At 47.7% G+C, this 15,671-nt stretch overlaps 1 protein-coding gene across 9 annotated transcripts in view; it reads right to left on the minus strand.

The window, feature by feature from the left end:
- LPIN2 (lipin 2) overlaps nt 1-15,671 on the minus strand; it is a 93,409-nt gene that overhangs the window by 10,517 nt on the left and 67,221 nt on the right. For 7 of the 9 annotated variants that reach the window (XM_059881123.1, XM_024984496.2, XM_002697792.7 and 4 more), the window contains exons 3-10: nt 14,482-14,577; nt 12,457-12,758; nt 8,674-8,781; nt 7,907-8,030; nt 6,850-7,177; nt 4,453-4,552; nt 1,587-1,774; nt 22-115 (exon numbers count right to left, since the gene is read on the minus strand). In XM_059881123.1, the coding sequence (XP_059737106.1) occupies nt 22-115; nt 1,587-1,774; nt 4,453-4,552; nt 6,850-7,177; nt 7,907-8,030; nt 8,674-8,781; nt 12,457-12,758; nt 14,482-14,577 (1,340 nt within the window). Of the gene's footprint in view, nt 1-21; nt 116-1,586; nt 1,775-4,452; nt 4,553-6,849; nt 7,178-7,906; nt 8,031-8,673; nt 8,782-12,456; nt 12,759-13,105; nt 13,920-14,481; nt 14,578-15,671 lie in introns of those variants that run through there. The other 2 variants (XM_059881126.1, XM_024984493.2) reach the window with 2 other exon arrangements.

Genomic DNA, 15,671 nt, shown 5'->3' on the forward strand with positions numbered 1-15,671 from the left:
TGAAAGAGCAAGAGTCCTTACCGGTTATATATCCGTATCACAAGGTTGGGATTGTCTATGAGTCCGGGGTTTTCTGCAAATTCATGGTACGTAATGATGTGCTCCATGAATTTCTCTGTAAGGTAAGATAATTATCATCTGGTTAGAGATTACACGAATAAACATCCATCTGAGCTTATTACAATACTCTCTTCATACTCAAGTGCCTACAGGATCAAAAAAGTACTTCAAAACAAACAAACAAAAAAAACAGGAGAAAGGGATAAGCTAGGGACTTTGAGGCAAACAGATGACAGATGTGACAGGGAGGTATGAAGGCCCGGGTTCACACACACTCAACTCCATAACCAGTGAAAACTGCTGAGTTTCATTCTCACAAGCAGGCGTGAAACCCTTGACTGGCGGGCAACTTTTAACAGCATAACCGGGGAACGTTCCTGGGGTCTTACAGCCGTGAGTGCACACGTGCTGCTACGTGAGAAACCACCCAAGCATCCCACAGTGCTTGCAGGGAGAGGCCCCGCACAGCAGAGTCTGGCTGGAGGTCTCAAGAAGAAACAAATCCGAGTTCCTGCAGAACAGGTGAGGGTCAAGCGTGACTTTCTGTCCCGTTCCCAGAGGCGATCCTCTCATTCAGGGCAAACTCCAACAACAGAGCAAACTCTCACTGGGGTTGTTCCTCCTGGTCATCTGTGTCCTGTTTACTTGCCATTTAGTCTTTTAAGTATAAATTTTACAGTTTTGCATAAACTGTATGTTCCCTCCTCCACCTCTATTTTTAAAGGGAGGGCTTAAGAGGATTATAACGTGACCTAATTTCATCCCTAGAAGGGACCACTGACCATAACACACTCAATTTCCTGCAAAAAGTAAACAGAATTAAGAGATGGAAAAGTGATCACCCCATGACCCCAAGAAGAGGATTTAGGGAGTTCCAGCCAAGAGGCCCAGGGCAACCCAGCCTGCCACACACACAAGACAAAAGATGACGTCAGTCAGAAAATCTTTCCTTAGAGGAAAATCCATCAAGGGCCACCAGCCAAACAGAAAACATGAAGAGTTCAGTTTACAAAAGACCAGAAAGGCCAAAGAACTGGCTGGAACAGTCGGACACACAGGTGCTCAAGTCCTGCAGGGTTGCTGGAACCAGCCCTGCTAAGCAACCCCCTTTCTCGTGAGTGACTTGACTCTCCTGGGCCAACTCTCAGACAGAGTAACCCCTTCTACTTTTGCCAGAAAGACCATTTCACTCAGCAGACAGCTTTGGCAACATGAGGCCCTCCTCTTGTGTCTCAGGCTCAGGGCTGCCAGGTCCCAGCCCGACAATTATTCCAGCAACTTCACAGAAGAGAAGGCGGCTGGGGCTGAGCTGACCCCAGGCGTCCAATACATGGGGCCACCCGAGGACCCATCCCCAGGCCCACAGCCCTCCCACCCACCGACACGCGGGGTCACCCCAACACGAGGCACCTACATGAGGGGCGAAGAGTCTGATGTCCAAGAGAGACCCCGCCACCTCCATGAGACCCCAGGGCTGCGTTCCCTGCACAGCTCACCACCCAGTGCGGACGAGGCTGCCCACCCACCTTTGGAGATCTCTCCGTTCTCGCTGAGGCCGCCACACAGCGACAGGGTGACGTCGGGCAGGTCCATGGCGGAGTCCGAGAGGCACTCGGTGCCGCTGTCAGCCGCCGCGCTGCCCACTGACTGGGGGGACTGGGAGCCGGACAGCGTGTCGGACTCGGGCCACTGCCGGGAGCCGGGCTCCGACTCACTGTGGGGAGAAAGGCAGTGGCCATCACACCCCTGCCCTGAGCCCGACGGCCAAGCTCAGGGCTCCCTGCCCCGGACGCGGCTTCGCTTAGGCAGTGTTCAGACCCCTATCCTGGATGACACTGCGACAACCCAACAGCACTGCTGCGGAATTAACTGAACACAGTGAACACACACACACCACTCACTCACAGCCACGCGAGCCATCAGTGATGGCCTTTCTGACTTAAATGAAAGGGATGAGAGTTACTAGCATTAATTTACATGACAAAAATGACAAGGTAAGAAAACCCTGATGTCTGGAAACCTTCTGACCTTAACTTCCTACAAAAAGCTGTGGTACTATACTCCTCTCGTACAAAATTGCTGTAGTCCAAGGTTGCGTTATTGTTAAAAACAAGGCGTTTCTAAATTCATTTGTTACTTCATGAAAACAAAGAAATTAACCAAGTAAAAATTCTCGGGAGGTTGGACACACCTCAAGAAAGAAATGCACCAAGAAACCAGAAATAAACTGTTCCTACACTGGTGAGCCCCAGAACCAGTCAAGGTTACTCAATGTTTTCAGTTTTCTAAACAAGGCGTGGAAGCCAGGTTTTAGAAGCTGATCCTAAAGGAAACTTTTCATAATGGAGCATAAATTTGAGAGGAAAAGGACATGGAAATGACACCTTACATCTCTTGGTCATGAATGTTTCCTACCCTACACCTTTTGAACGGATAATGTCACTGAAATACTTCTAAAATTATTAAATTCTTTTATTCTTTTAAAAACCAGTACATAAATGCATATCATCTCATGAAGTTACATGATCTTTAGGAAAAAAATCTGAAATTTGAGCAGAAGGCGGCAGCAGAGTACAGCCCAGTCACAAATAGAAAGCAGTTTCAAACACCATCACGTTCTGCGCTTGAGCCTCTGACGAGAAGACGCTGGTGTCTGGGACTGAGCGATGCACAACCACAGCACAGTTTTGAGATTAATCGGATCGAAAGAATGTGCTGCTAACTGGAGACGCTGAAAAAGCCAAGGCCACCTAAGCAGCAAACGCGGCTGCTGTGCTGGGGCCCCAGCAACGCTGACCTCGGGGTGAGATAAGCACCACGCCCTCACCCTCCTGGGCACACAGGTGGCCCCTGCAGTCAGGTGTAGCCATGTGACCAGACGACTGTGCCGTCCCTATGGACAGAAGGCGTGTGCCGCCTCCTTCCCAAGCCGGGCCCCTGAAAACTGCGCCCCCAGCGGCCCTCCCCTTTCCCTGTTGAGGCCCCACGGGGACAGCGGAGCCTCAGGATGGGAGGGGCTGGTGCTCCAGAGTCCCCGTGTGCAAGGACCCCCAACACCATCACATGAGCAAGAAATGAATTACTGCGGTCAAGCCACTGAGGTTGTGAGTTTTATCAGTTACAGCAGCTGGTGTGACCCTAACCGACGCCCCCACTGAATACACGGAGGACGCCAACCGACTCAACAACGGGCTGCTAGAACCACGAGACTGTGTGCTTCAGGGTCAAGTTCAGCTCCAGCTACAAACACCAGCTCTTCAGCCAGGGTTCCGGTGACCATGATGAGAAAACGAATGCCTGTGAGCATTCCTAAGCCTCCCTGTCTCATTTCCAGAAACAATCACTCACGATGTGAGCGGCTGTGGCCCCACACGGTCAGGCTACCACAGCACAGGGTCGCCCCAGAGCAGCAGTCACGCTCCCCGTGTTTTAAAAAAGGAAACTAAGAAATGTCTTACATCTGTCCCAACGTAAACAAATGATTAAGGACTGGGAAATCAGAAACAAAGAGGTAATGTCAAGATAGCTTACGTTTTAACTTTCTGAATGAAAATAAAAACCAAAACAAAAGGACCAGTTTCAGTTCTCTCCCCTTAAAAACCCAACTACTACTCCTAACAAATGGGAGAAAGTCAGGAGGGCATTTTAAGGATCCTGCAAAAGTATCTGTAAAAATTAAGTATCCTCACATCAATCCTGTCTTTCTATTTTAAATAAAACCTTCAGACATGCTTTTCAATAATTTGTTTAAAAGTACTTAATTATGTGTGACTATGGCTCGGTGTATTCAAGCCATGAGAACTTGGGGGAAAGTAAACACTGTTCTTTGTGATCATAGAATATTATTTAATAAAATGGAATTTCCCCAAGAATGGAAATGGCCTTGGGAAAACCGCCCAAGTCTATCACTGCTAAGATTTTGGTGTTATTCCAAGCAGGGAGTCACAGAGGAGGAAGGGATGGCTTGGAAAGGAGGAAGGGAAGTTTGGAAAGGCCCTGGAACGGGCCCCACCAGATCCAGGCCAGCGAGTAAGTGCAGCCTCACTGAAGAGTGGAGGCCCGCTTTGTGAAGTGTCTCTGAATAAAGATTCATCACCTCTAAACACATAATAAAGGAAACAATGCTAATGAACAGGAAGAGCTAATCTGATGTCACGTCCACGTTACGACCTTCCTACTTGAGCTTGACAGCGGCATCTTCTCACTGTACTGAACATTTCTTCATAAACAGGTAAAACACAACACATGCACAATTTCTGGATTTTCCAAAATCTGAAGCAAGAATTCAACGTAGCTGAAGGATACCAGCCCCTTGATCCTTTCTCTAATGCTTTGCTCTGGAAACATCTAGAACATTTCAGAGTTGCCCACTCTGCAGTATAAACCCACTACCTTTTGGGGAAATACAGAGCTGCAACCTCAGGTTCCAGTGCCTTCAGGTCATCCAGGTAAATATCATCAGGCCCCTGGTGTTGGCTTCTCTTGTGGACACCTGATTTAAAAAAAAAAAACAAAAACACATCAGAGATGAGAACCTGGTTACTCTTCATTTACAACTGCAAAAAAACAAAGGTTTGCAAACGATAAAACCAACCATGACTGGACCTGCGGTGTACTTTTAAAGGCGTCATCTAACCTTTCCCCACTGCTGTTTCTCACCCAGCCAGATGAAAGAGGTCAGCACTCCTGTTGCTGCTGCTGCTAAAAGAGGTTAGCACTCCTGCTGCTGCTAAGTCGCTTCAGTTGTGTCTGACCCCGTGCGACCCTATAGATGGCAGCCTACCAGGCTCCCCCATCCCTGGGATTCTCCAGGCAAGAACACTGGAGTGGGTTGCCATTTCCTTCTCCAATGCATGAAAGTGAAAGTGAAATCGCTCAGTCATGTCTGACCCTCAGCGACTCCATTGACTGCAGCCTTCCCGGCTCTCCGTCCATGGGATTTTTCAGGCAAGAGTACTGGAGCGAGACAGCACTCCTGACAGCTATCCAATAAACACGGGCTGAGTCTCGCGTTCTTTCACCTTCTCTCATGTGAATCCTGGGCCCTAAGTCATTTATACTTGACAGTTTGGTTTCTTTTTATACATGAACGTGCAAGAGTGCTCAGTTGCTTAGCAGTGTCCGACTCTTGCGACCCCATGAACTACAGCATACCAGGCTTACCTGTCCTTCACTATCTCCCCCAGAGCTTGCTCAAACTCACATCTATTGAATCAGTGATGCTATCTAACCATTCATTCTCTGCTGCCCGCTTCTTCTTTTGCCCTCAATCATTCCCAGCACATCAGGGTCTTTTCCAATGAGTTAGCTCTTCATAATAGGTGGTCAAAGTATTCGAGCTACAGCTTCAGCATCGATCCTTCCAATAAATATTCAATTTTCTTTAGGATTGATTGGTTTGATCTCCTTGCAGTCCAAGGGACTCTCAAGAGTCTTCTCCAGCACCACAGTTCAAAAGCATCAATTTTTTGACACCGAGCTTTCTTTATCGTACAACTCCCACATCCCTATACGACTACTGGAAAAACCATAGCCTTGACAAGATGGACCTTTGTCAGCAAAGTAATCTCTCTGCTTTTTAATACGCTGTCTAGGTTTGTCATAGCTTTTCTTCCAAGGAACAAGCATCTTTTAATTTTGTGGCTGCGGTCACCATCCACAGTGATTCTGGAGCCTAAGAAAATAAAATGCTATTGCTTCCACTTTTTCCTCATCTATTTGCCATGAAGTGATGGGACCGGATGCCATGATCTTAGTTTTTGAATGTTGAGTTTTAAGCCATTTTTTTCACTCTCCTCTTTCACCCTCATCAAGAGGCTCTTCAGTTCCTCTTTGCTTTTTGCCATTAGAGCGGTATCATCTGCATACCTGAGATTGTTGGTATTTCTCCCAGCAATCTTGATTCCAGCTTGTGCTTCATCCAGACTGGCATCTTACATGATGTACTCTGCACAGAAGTTAAATAAGCAGGCTGACAATAGACAGCCTTGGTGTATTCTTTTCCCAACTTTGAACCAGTCAGTTGTTTCGTGTAAGGTTCTAACTATTGCTTCTTGATCCGCACGCAGGTTCTCAGGAGGCAGGTAAGGTGGTCTGGTATTCCCATCCCTTTAAGAATTTTCCAGTTTGTTGTGATCCCCACAGTCAAAGGCTTTAGCATAGTCAATGACGCAGAAGTAGATTTTTTCTGGAATTCCCTTGCTTTCTTTATGATCCAATGGATGTTGGCAATTTGATCTCTGGGTCCTCTGCCTTTTCTAAAATCCAGCTTGTACATCTGGAAGTTCTCGGTTCACATACTGCTGAAGCCTGTCTTCCCTGGTGGCTCAGATGGTAAAGAATCTGCCTGCAATGCAGGAGGCCCGGGTTCAAACACTGGGTCAGGAGGATGCCGTGGAAAAGGGAATGGCAACCCACTCCAATATTCTTGCCTGGAGAATCCCAAGGACAGAGTAGCCTGGTGGGCCATGGTCTATGGGGCCGCAAAGAGTCGGAAACGACTGAACAACACTTAAAGGGATTAATTTTACTCATTAATTGACTTTAATACTTTCATAATTTTTTCAGAGAATGCTTCTCAGCAGCCATGGCCGGGAGAGAGAGGAGGTCAGAGTTGGCTCTGGGGGTGCCCACAGTGTGATGGGGAAGCCACACTAAGCACCCCCCTATCCCCACCCTGGTGTGGCAGGTCCCGGTCCGGAGGAGGGGGCCCAGTCCATCACCTGAAACCCTGGAATAATTCACTACCTAGATTCGGAGCTGCCGAGGTCAAACCAAAGCCCTGATTACCTCTCTTCTTGGAGGGCGAGTCGACCTTAGCGGCTGGTCGAGCTTCCGAGGGCGCCTCCACGAAGGGGGGTGAGGGAGGCAGGTGGGGGGCATCCAACCCTGCGGGGGGCTCCTGAGGGCCTGCTGCCAAGGCTGCCCCACCATGCTGCTTCCCTGGGGCTCGCGGCTTGGGCTTCACGATGGTGCAGACCGTCTCCCCCATTGAAGCGTCCTTCTCGACCTCACTCAGGAGGCTGTCCTCGCTGGGGATCACCCGGAAGTGGGTGTTTTCTGACGGCGTGATCATCGCTGTCCTGGGGTGATGCTCGGACCGCTCCCGTTTGCTGACCTGAAACAGGCATTGTTTCAACGTTAACTACTGTCGAAGGTGTCTGTTAACTCTGTTTCCTAATCTGGATGCTGGTGCAAGTGTTAATTTTATTTATAACTAGCACACATTCACTAAACACGTAATTTTGTTTGTGTAAAACAGTTCATAATTAAATAGTGGGAAAAACTATTCACTGCATTTTGTTCACTGTTATGATACTTACAAACGCATTATATTTATAATTGTTCTACTATAAAGATCTAAGAACTGGAGAAGACGGGACACGTGAACATTTCAGATGACAGAGGAAGAACACTTGATCACCCCAGGGAGTTGAGGCCTGCTTTCACTACCTCAAGGCCCTGTCACAGCAACGTAAAAAGCAGAATGTGTATTTTCAAAACACTACATTTTTTGTCCTCTCAAGAAAAGCACCGTCCCAATTTTTTCTTCTTTCACTAAGAGCTGACAAAAAAGCTTTCATAATCGATTAAGTTGCCTACTTAAACTTTCAGTGGAAGTTTTACTTTCCTTTAGGTACTTTAAAGTTTTTCCTGATTAAAATGTTAAATTAACGGTCAACATTATTGACTACACTGATGGATTCCTTCTGCTGTGAACACAGCATGAATGTTATAGATGGTGTTAACGTGGCTTCGCTCATGTGGCCACACGAGGGCGCCACCCCCTTTTACTCCCATCACTGGTGCAAAACCCACCCTCCGCCTGCCCCAGGGAGCCCTCTACCTTGGTGGACTCCGGGAACCCGCCCCACGTCCACTCCATGTGGGACTCGGATCTGAGCAGGCTCCCGGCGGGCTTCACTTCCAGCTCTGAGTCGCTCTTAGGACAGGCCACCGGCGGGTAGGGGCTGCAAACACAGGACAAAGAAACGTGATGATGTAAAAGCTGGGAATTTCGGTCTTGCTGAGCTGAACAGAGGAAAAGAAATACAGAGAAATAGAAGTCTGACCACATCAATTTCACCTGCAGATACAAAATGGCTACTTTTCCCACTTGAGTTCTTTAATAATAATAAAAACAATGCCAACTAGCATTTACTGTGGACTTGCTGGGTCCTCAATAATATAATTATCCTGCTTGATTCTCACCAGAAATCAACGAGAAAGGTAATTTTATAGGAGAGGAAATGCATGGAAAGATGGGTAAAGTTAACATAATACAGAAAGAAACCAGACTTGAGCACAGAGTGTGACTGCACGTTTCTTCACAGTGTTACCCAGTTACACAGCGAGCAGTTCACACCATCAAGAACTGAAGAGGGTCAGATTCTATGCTGATTATACAGATCCATACTGGCAAACCCTGAGAATAAGTCAGATCAAGTTTAGGAAGAAGGTAATTACTGAGGGGGAAGGTCCACACCCGTGTGGAAAGCACACCTCCAGTCCTCTTCGATATGAAAGACTTGGACGCATCAACATGTGGAGTAACAGAAAAGCTACTCAGCTTATCCTTCCTGTAAGAAATGAAACCAACTCCAGAACACCTACTTGTCTAAAGGGGACCAGTCTCCATCAGACAAGGGGTAGTGGTCTCCGGAATGGAAGAGCAGGGGCTCCTTATGTTCTTCTTCCTTTAAGGAAGCATTTGAAGATTTTCTGTGAAAGAAAAAAAAAATCACAGAGACAGAACAATGTCACTTACAACAGTTTTATAATATCCCCCAATTATGACACTGTCTAAATGATACAAAAGAAGAAAGTCAAATGAACACTTAATAACTAAGTCTCTTAAAAAGGGAAATCTACGGACTGAGGAGCCTAGCAGTCTACAGTCCGTGAGACTGAAAGAGGCAGACGTGACTGAGCCACGGACACCACCTTCCAGGAAGGAGAAAGGGGTTCACTGGTGCCACCTACTGGACACCACTGCAATCACCATTCAACCACAGGATAAATGGGAGGGACAAAAGATGTGATTAAAAACTCCTTTTTACATCGGGTAGGGGTACTTCCGTCTAGTCAAGGCTATGGTTTTTCTTGTGGTCATGTATGGATGTGAGAATTGGACTGTGAAGAAAGCTGAGCGCCGAAGAATTGATGCTTTTGAACTGTGGTGTTGGAGAAGACTCTTGAGAGTCCCTTGGACTGCAAGGAGATCCAACCAGTCCATCCTAAAGGAGATCAGTCCTGGGTGTTCTTTGGAAGGACTGATCCTGAAGCTGAAACTCCAATACTTTGGCCACCTCATGCAGAGTTGACTCATTGGAAAAGACCCTGATGCTGGGAGGGATTGGGGGCAGGAGAAGGGGACGACAGAGGAAGAGATGGCTGGATGGCATTACCAACTCGATGGACATGACTTGGAGTGAACTCCGGGAGTTGGTGATGGACAGGGAGGCCTGGCGTGCTGTGATTCACGGGGTCACAAAGGGTCGGACACGACTGAACTGAACTGAACTGAGGAGTACTTGACTCAGAGGCTACAAGAAGCAAACTAAGGCTTTATTGTACATTGCATCCAAGCCTTGCAAATCTGAAGCAGTAAAATCCTACCTTCAGTTCAGTTCAGTCGCTCAGTCGTGTCCAACCTTAGGTACTACTTAATCAAGGACCTAGAGGAGTTTAGTAACTTGCCCAAAGTAAAAAAGCTGGTAAGTAGTTGTATTCAAAGCAAGCAAGTCTGTGTTCTTTTCACTACACTCTCCTGCATGTTACAGAAAATGGAAGAAAGCAGAAAGCTGAAGACAAAAGCTATGGCTTAAAAATTCCAAAATACAGGAAAAAAACTCTTAAAAACCCGGAACTTATTTTCAGTCTGAGAACTTTCTCTAAGTTAGAATCTGCAGGATGTAGGGATGTGAGGAAGATGACACAAAAGTATGATAGATGCTTTTAAAATTCATTCTCAGACTTCGAACTGTAGAAGACTGAACTACTGCTAATAAGGTTTGAATTAATTTACCCTTTGGTTTTCCCGATTTGCAAAGTTAACAGAACTAACTTGCCATATAATCTTGAAAACACCACTCAGAAGCACTGAGGGTCCTAGTTTTTCATCTTTAGTTAGAAATTTATCCCTTGTTCTGTGTACTTGACAAGAGTCAATGTGAGACTCGTGTGGTGTGTCATGTTGAGAGCACTGCAAAGTATACAGAAAAACTCTGAAAAGTTCAAACACTAAATACGATACAAATTCAAGAGCTCCTTACAGAAACCTTAATATTCTACCAGGACAGACATGAGACTATCTATCACTTAATTAGCTAGACAAAAAATACAGATAGAAATCATTGTATTAATTTGTATTATCTCTTCTCTCCTTTACATCTTAATTCAATATGCTCTGCTTTACCACCAACTGTTACGTAACTATTTTTCCTTTTGGCTGCATTTCCTAATTCAGGTTTTCCTAACCCTCATGTCTTCCGTCTCAGAAAGACTGAGCTCTGGCAAACCACCTCATTTAAGAGGAAAGATACATATATCATGTAAAAGGCTGATATCCAGATAAAAATACTGTATTTGTTAAAAGAGGAGGTTGCAATGGTAAAAGCAGAAAGGGAAATCATTTGCTATGAAAAGTCCTTATCTGCCAAATTTGAAAGGGTAGTACAGCCTGGCCTATTACTATTTACGTATTTGAAAGAGGTTTGAAAAGAGCAACATAAATGCCATGGAAAATTTTTTCTTTAAACGTATCTTTGGAATGTTTCACCACAGTATAAAAGACGGGGCTTCCCTGGTGGCTCTGACAGTAAAGAATCTGCCTGCAATGTTGGAGACCTGGGTTCAACCCCTGAGTCAGGAAGATCCCCTAGAGAAGGGAATGGCTACCCACTCCAGTATCCTGGCCTGGAGAGCTCCATGGCCAGAGGAACCTGGTGGGCTACAGTCAATGGGTCGCAAAGAGTAGGACACGACTGAGTGACTAACACACACATACACGGGGCTGCAAAGAGGACACGACTGAACGATACACATACACTGCTGCCACACACACAGTGAACCAAGAAACCCAGCAAAGCAAACCGGATTTAATAAAATATTGAGAGAGAGAGAGAGAGACCAAGCACCATTAAGAATTTACAAGCCCTGGAAGGCAGGACATGTCTTCTCTGGGCAGATCTGGACAAAAATAGAACTCATTAGTTCAGATCCATCAGAGTGATGGAAAAAGCTGCTGATGCTGAGGTTCCCTTTAGTCCTGTGATTCACGAAAACCTGCCGAGCACGTTCAAAATGCACACGTACCCAAGGACAGGCAGCCAGGAGGCTGACCGTGAGGGGCTAACTAAGCCTGTGGCACGGGGATGTAAGGGAGGGTACAGATGAGAGCGTGAGGAAGAGCAGCGCTGACTCTATGCTGAAACGCAGCACAAACGACTGCATCAACCCTGAACAGCAGAGGATCTGCGGCCGGCCAGATGATCTCACGCTGGTTAGGGCTGGGGGCGAGGCCCAGCTCAAGTTTGCGGACAGTGCGTCTGGAGCACTTCAGGCTTCACAGACGACCCCTAACATCACGGCTCCAAGTTCAGCTTTACTGTGTAAAACAAGTACTTTTCTCATTCAAAAGCCAACAGAGGTTCCATGATGTTCACAACTATTGATTCAATGAACTGCACACTTAGATCCATGAATATTACTGTATGTAAATACACCCCAGTTTCTAAAGCACAGGGACAAAAACCAACAGAAAGTCAAAGTCAGTGGCCTGAATCATCTACATGGATAAATCAGAGGGACTAAATGAGCTTTTATCTATTCAGCTGGCAGCACGTATGTAAGAGATAAGGGGTTGCTAATGACCAGGGCCAAAGTTCACTGCTGACACCAGCTGACCCTTGCCCTCAGCTTAGGGTCAGTCAGTCCATCTCAGTGTGACTAATGATCAAGTTTGCTTTTGGAAACAGGACATGCCCCATAAAAGACCCCTCTCGACAGGGCAGAAGGGGGCTGGTCAGTGTCTGTTTCGTGCAGCAGAATGAAGGGGAGAGGAGGAAGGCATGGAGACCCTCGTCCCTGCAGACTGACACAGGTGTCCTCTGAGGCCAGAGACGGTCAGGAAGGCAGCAGCGGCCTCCAGCCCCTGCAAGCCTGTCTGCCCTGGTGGATGGAAAGCAGAGACATCTTTCTGATGGTGTGATTACAGTCCTACACTGTGGTCTCTGCTGGGTGCTGTAAGCATCTCCATTGCACATCTGCCCTGGAGACGGAACCCAGCATCACCCACATGAAAACCCTCCTCCTCCCCAGAGCCACCTGTGTCCAAGTGCATGGCTTTCAGGGCAGACACACCTGGACATCTTTCCTTCCATCCCTTTTGCCTACCTTGCCGACTGGGCCCCCTTGTCATCATCAGAGCTCAGATCCACACCCGTGGCGTCCTCGGCAGGGGGCGACACGGCCTGCTCCTCCTTCTTACTGTCCTGTTTGCATTTCTTCCTCCTTCGTTTTTTCTTTTTCACAGAACTGGGGGTGAAGACTGTCTCTGCTTCCAGGATGTGGGCAACGTCCGAACTCTGAGAAGGTCTTTCATTTCCACCTGGTTTCACCAACGGGCTGTCGACGTCTGTAAAGAACTGATCTTCAGTAGGGATTGGTGAGGTGGCCAGGTAAGCAGGGAGCTTCTCCTTAAAGAGAACATGAGAAAGAAAGTTTGACAAACCCTATGGTGAATCAAAACAGCAGTGATTCTGGCTGGGCCTAAACCTCACGGTGGTACAAAAAACACCTACCTAGCCCCCGAAGGTGAGGCAGTCACACTGACCACCACCTGCATAGGTCTCCACCCCCTGCACAGCTGAGCCTTAGCACGTGTGGGTCCACGCAGCTGAACATAGTGGAGGAGGGACATGCCGGGGCAGCACAGGGCACGTGGAAGCTCAGCCAGAACAGATTCACTGTTGGGGGAGGGGGGCGGGCGGGTGAGCTGAACGTGCATCAGCACAAGGAAGGTTCGAGAAACGCACGTCCATACCATGGACTATCATGCAGTGATGGAAAGGACGATGCTCGGCCTAGAACTTCTGACTCAGCGGGGGTGTTGATAACAACAGCAGGAGAAACAAAAGGTCAGTAAGTGGAGGCCAGAGGGATCCTGGTAATGTTTATCCCTCTTTAAACCAGGAGCCGCTGGAAAGCGGGGCTTCTCTTCACGGTCTGTGTGGACAGCAGTGATGCTAGTGTTGTTGGATGAACTGCAATTTGTAATTTTTAAAGAAAAGCACATTATGCTAAAGAAAATCTGACCAACTGGGTCATATGCGGAATAGAAAAAAAAGGCTGGAAAGCTGACACTCTGCTGAGCAGTTCTAAGTGGAATCATGAGAAGTGACATGTGAAGCAGGCAGCAGACTCTCAGCACCCAGTCCTCTCACTGCCAGATTTACAGGGAGCCTCGTCAGCGCGACAGGTTACATCAGAGATGTTCATTCTCGTGATAACTCACTGCTTCTTTCTGCCTTTCGCCTGTGTCTCTGATAGGGAAATTTTTTCTCCAGGGCAAGTAAATGCAAATAAGACAACATGAAAACAAGTAATTAAGATACGAGGAGGAACACCGGTCTGGTAGGTTCCCCTTCATAATCACTGGTCCCTGCTGCCTTCCACACAGTACTGACGCTGCCAGCCCCGAGTGAACAATGATGAATAATCTCATTCCACTGTTGTTTTCTTTTGGGAATTTATGGCATCAAGCTAGCAGTTCATCTTCACAAACCAAAAAAAGTAGCTCTCTGTCCTTAATAATTTGAAGCTATCGTTTTTGCTCTGAGATTTTATTCTCCACAATGAAAGACTTAATGATGCCCCCTAAGAAGTTGTAAGAAGATCCACCTTAAATCAATCAGGAGCAGCTTAGACACATTCACATCAGTGGATACACAGGGAAGGGGGTCAGCTGTGCTCTCGCTGAAAGAGGCCAAACACGCAACAATCACACATAAAGGGCAGAGGCCAATTAGTCACATCTCCCCAGATCATAATAAACTAATGCACCTCACTATCAAGGATCGGGATGTAATGTCCCCAACAGAAACCTCAAACGCGTTAGCAAGTTCAAAGGTCACGTGTCCACATGCAGACGCAGCCTGCTGTGCGTCTGTGATGACTCGGGTGGAGTTGAGCGTGCTCAGGCCAAGGTGTGAACTGTGCAGGCACCACCTGAGAAAGTCACAGGGCGCTCAGGGGGCCGTGCCAGGGCCTTCGCACGTGGGCAGCCTGGACCTCAGGGCTGGGGGTGGGGGGAGTTCCTCCGGCTCCAGCTCCCTTCCCACAGCCCAAAGTGAAAGCTCATCTAGCCAGCAGTGACCATCCACGAGTGCGCGGCGAGCATGGCCCGCCCCCAGGACTTACATACTCCTCTTCCGTTTCCTCTACAAAGAAGGCTTCCCCGTTGTCACCCAACTTCATGTGGAGATCCACAGCGTCGCCATTGATCTCTATGTCAATCTAGGAGCAGACACAGTGAGGCTGAGCAGTGAATGTCCATCCTCCCAGCTCAACAAAGCCCAGACTCCAAGCTCTCAGGCCGAGCTTAGTCCTGAGGCTCCCAGAGAGACCCTCCACTCCCTGCCCCACCCCACCCCCTCCCCATGTCCCACCCCTACGACACCACAGACGGAGAGAAAAGGCTTGATCACCTATTTTCATAACAAATTTTAAAAGTTTATTTTCCCAAATGTCATAAAACGGGGAAAGTGTCACTGTCAGCACACACTTGAGCCGCTCTGGACGTCACCACATTTTTCTGGAAGGAAAGCTATCACCAATCTAGACAGCATATCAAAAAGCAGAGACATTACTTTGCCGATAAAGGTCCATCTAGTATCTTCAGTTTTTCCGGGAGTCATGTATGGATGTGAGAGTTGGACTATAAAGAAAGCTGAGCACCAAAGAATTGATGCGTTTGAACTGTGGTGTTGGAGAAGACTCTTTGAGAGTCCCTTGGACTGCAAGGAGATCAGGAAATCAGTCCTGAATATTCACTGGAAGGACTGATGCTGACGCTGAAACTCCAGTACTCTGGCCACCTGATGTGAAGAAGTGACTCACTGGAAAAGACCCCGATGCTGGGAAAGATTGAAGGCGGAAGGAGAAGGGGACGACAGAGGATGAGATGGTTGGATGGCATCACCAACTCAATGGACATGAGTTTGCGTAAGCTCCAGGAACTGGTGATAGACAGGGAAGCCTGGCGTGCTACAGTCTATGGATTGCAAAGAGCCAAATACGACGGAGCAACTGACCTGCACTGGAGTCACAGCACCGCCAGGCCTCCTGTGAGAGACTCGGGTCAGCACGAGCCTCAGCTCCCAGACTGTGCTGATCACGTGACTACAGGAAGCACACACTTCACCACCAGCCCCTCTGTCTACAGTCACCCAGTCATCTTGCGGTAACCACAGGGAGTGGCTTGAGGCTCGCCTCGGATACTGAAATCCACACACGCCCAGGTCCCTTACAGAGGAAAGGGCGTCATCCTTGCACAGAACCCACCCACATCTTCCCACGTACTCTAAAGTCATCTCTAGACTACTTCTAAG

Source organism: Bos taurus, chromosome 24, assembly GCF_002263795.3.
Source record: "Bos taurus isolate L1 Dominette 01449 registration number 42190680 breed Hereford chromosome 24, ARS-UCD2.0, whole genome shotgun sequence".
Taxonomy (NCBI): Eukaryota; Metazoa; Chordata; class Mammalia; order Artiodactyla; family Bovidae; genus Bos; species Bos taurus.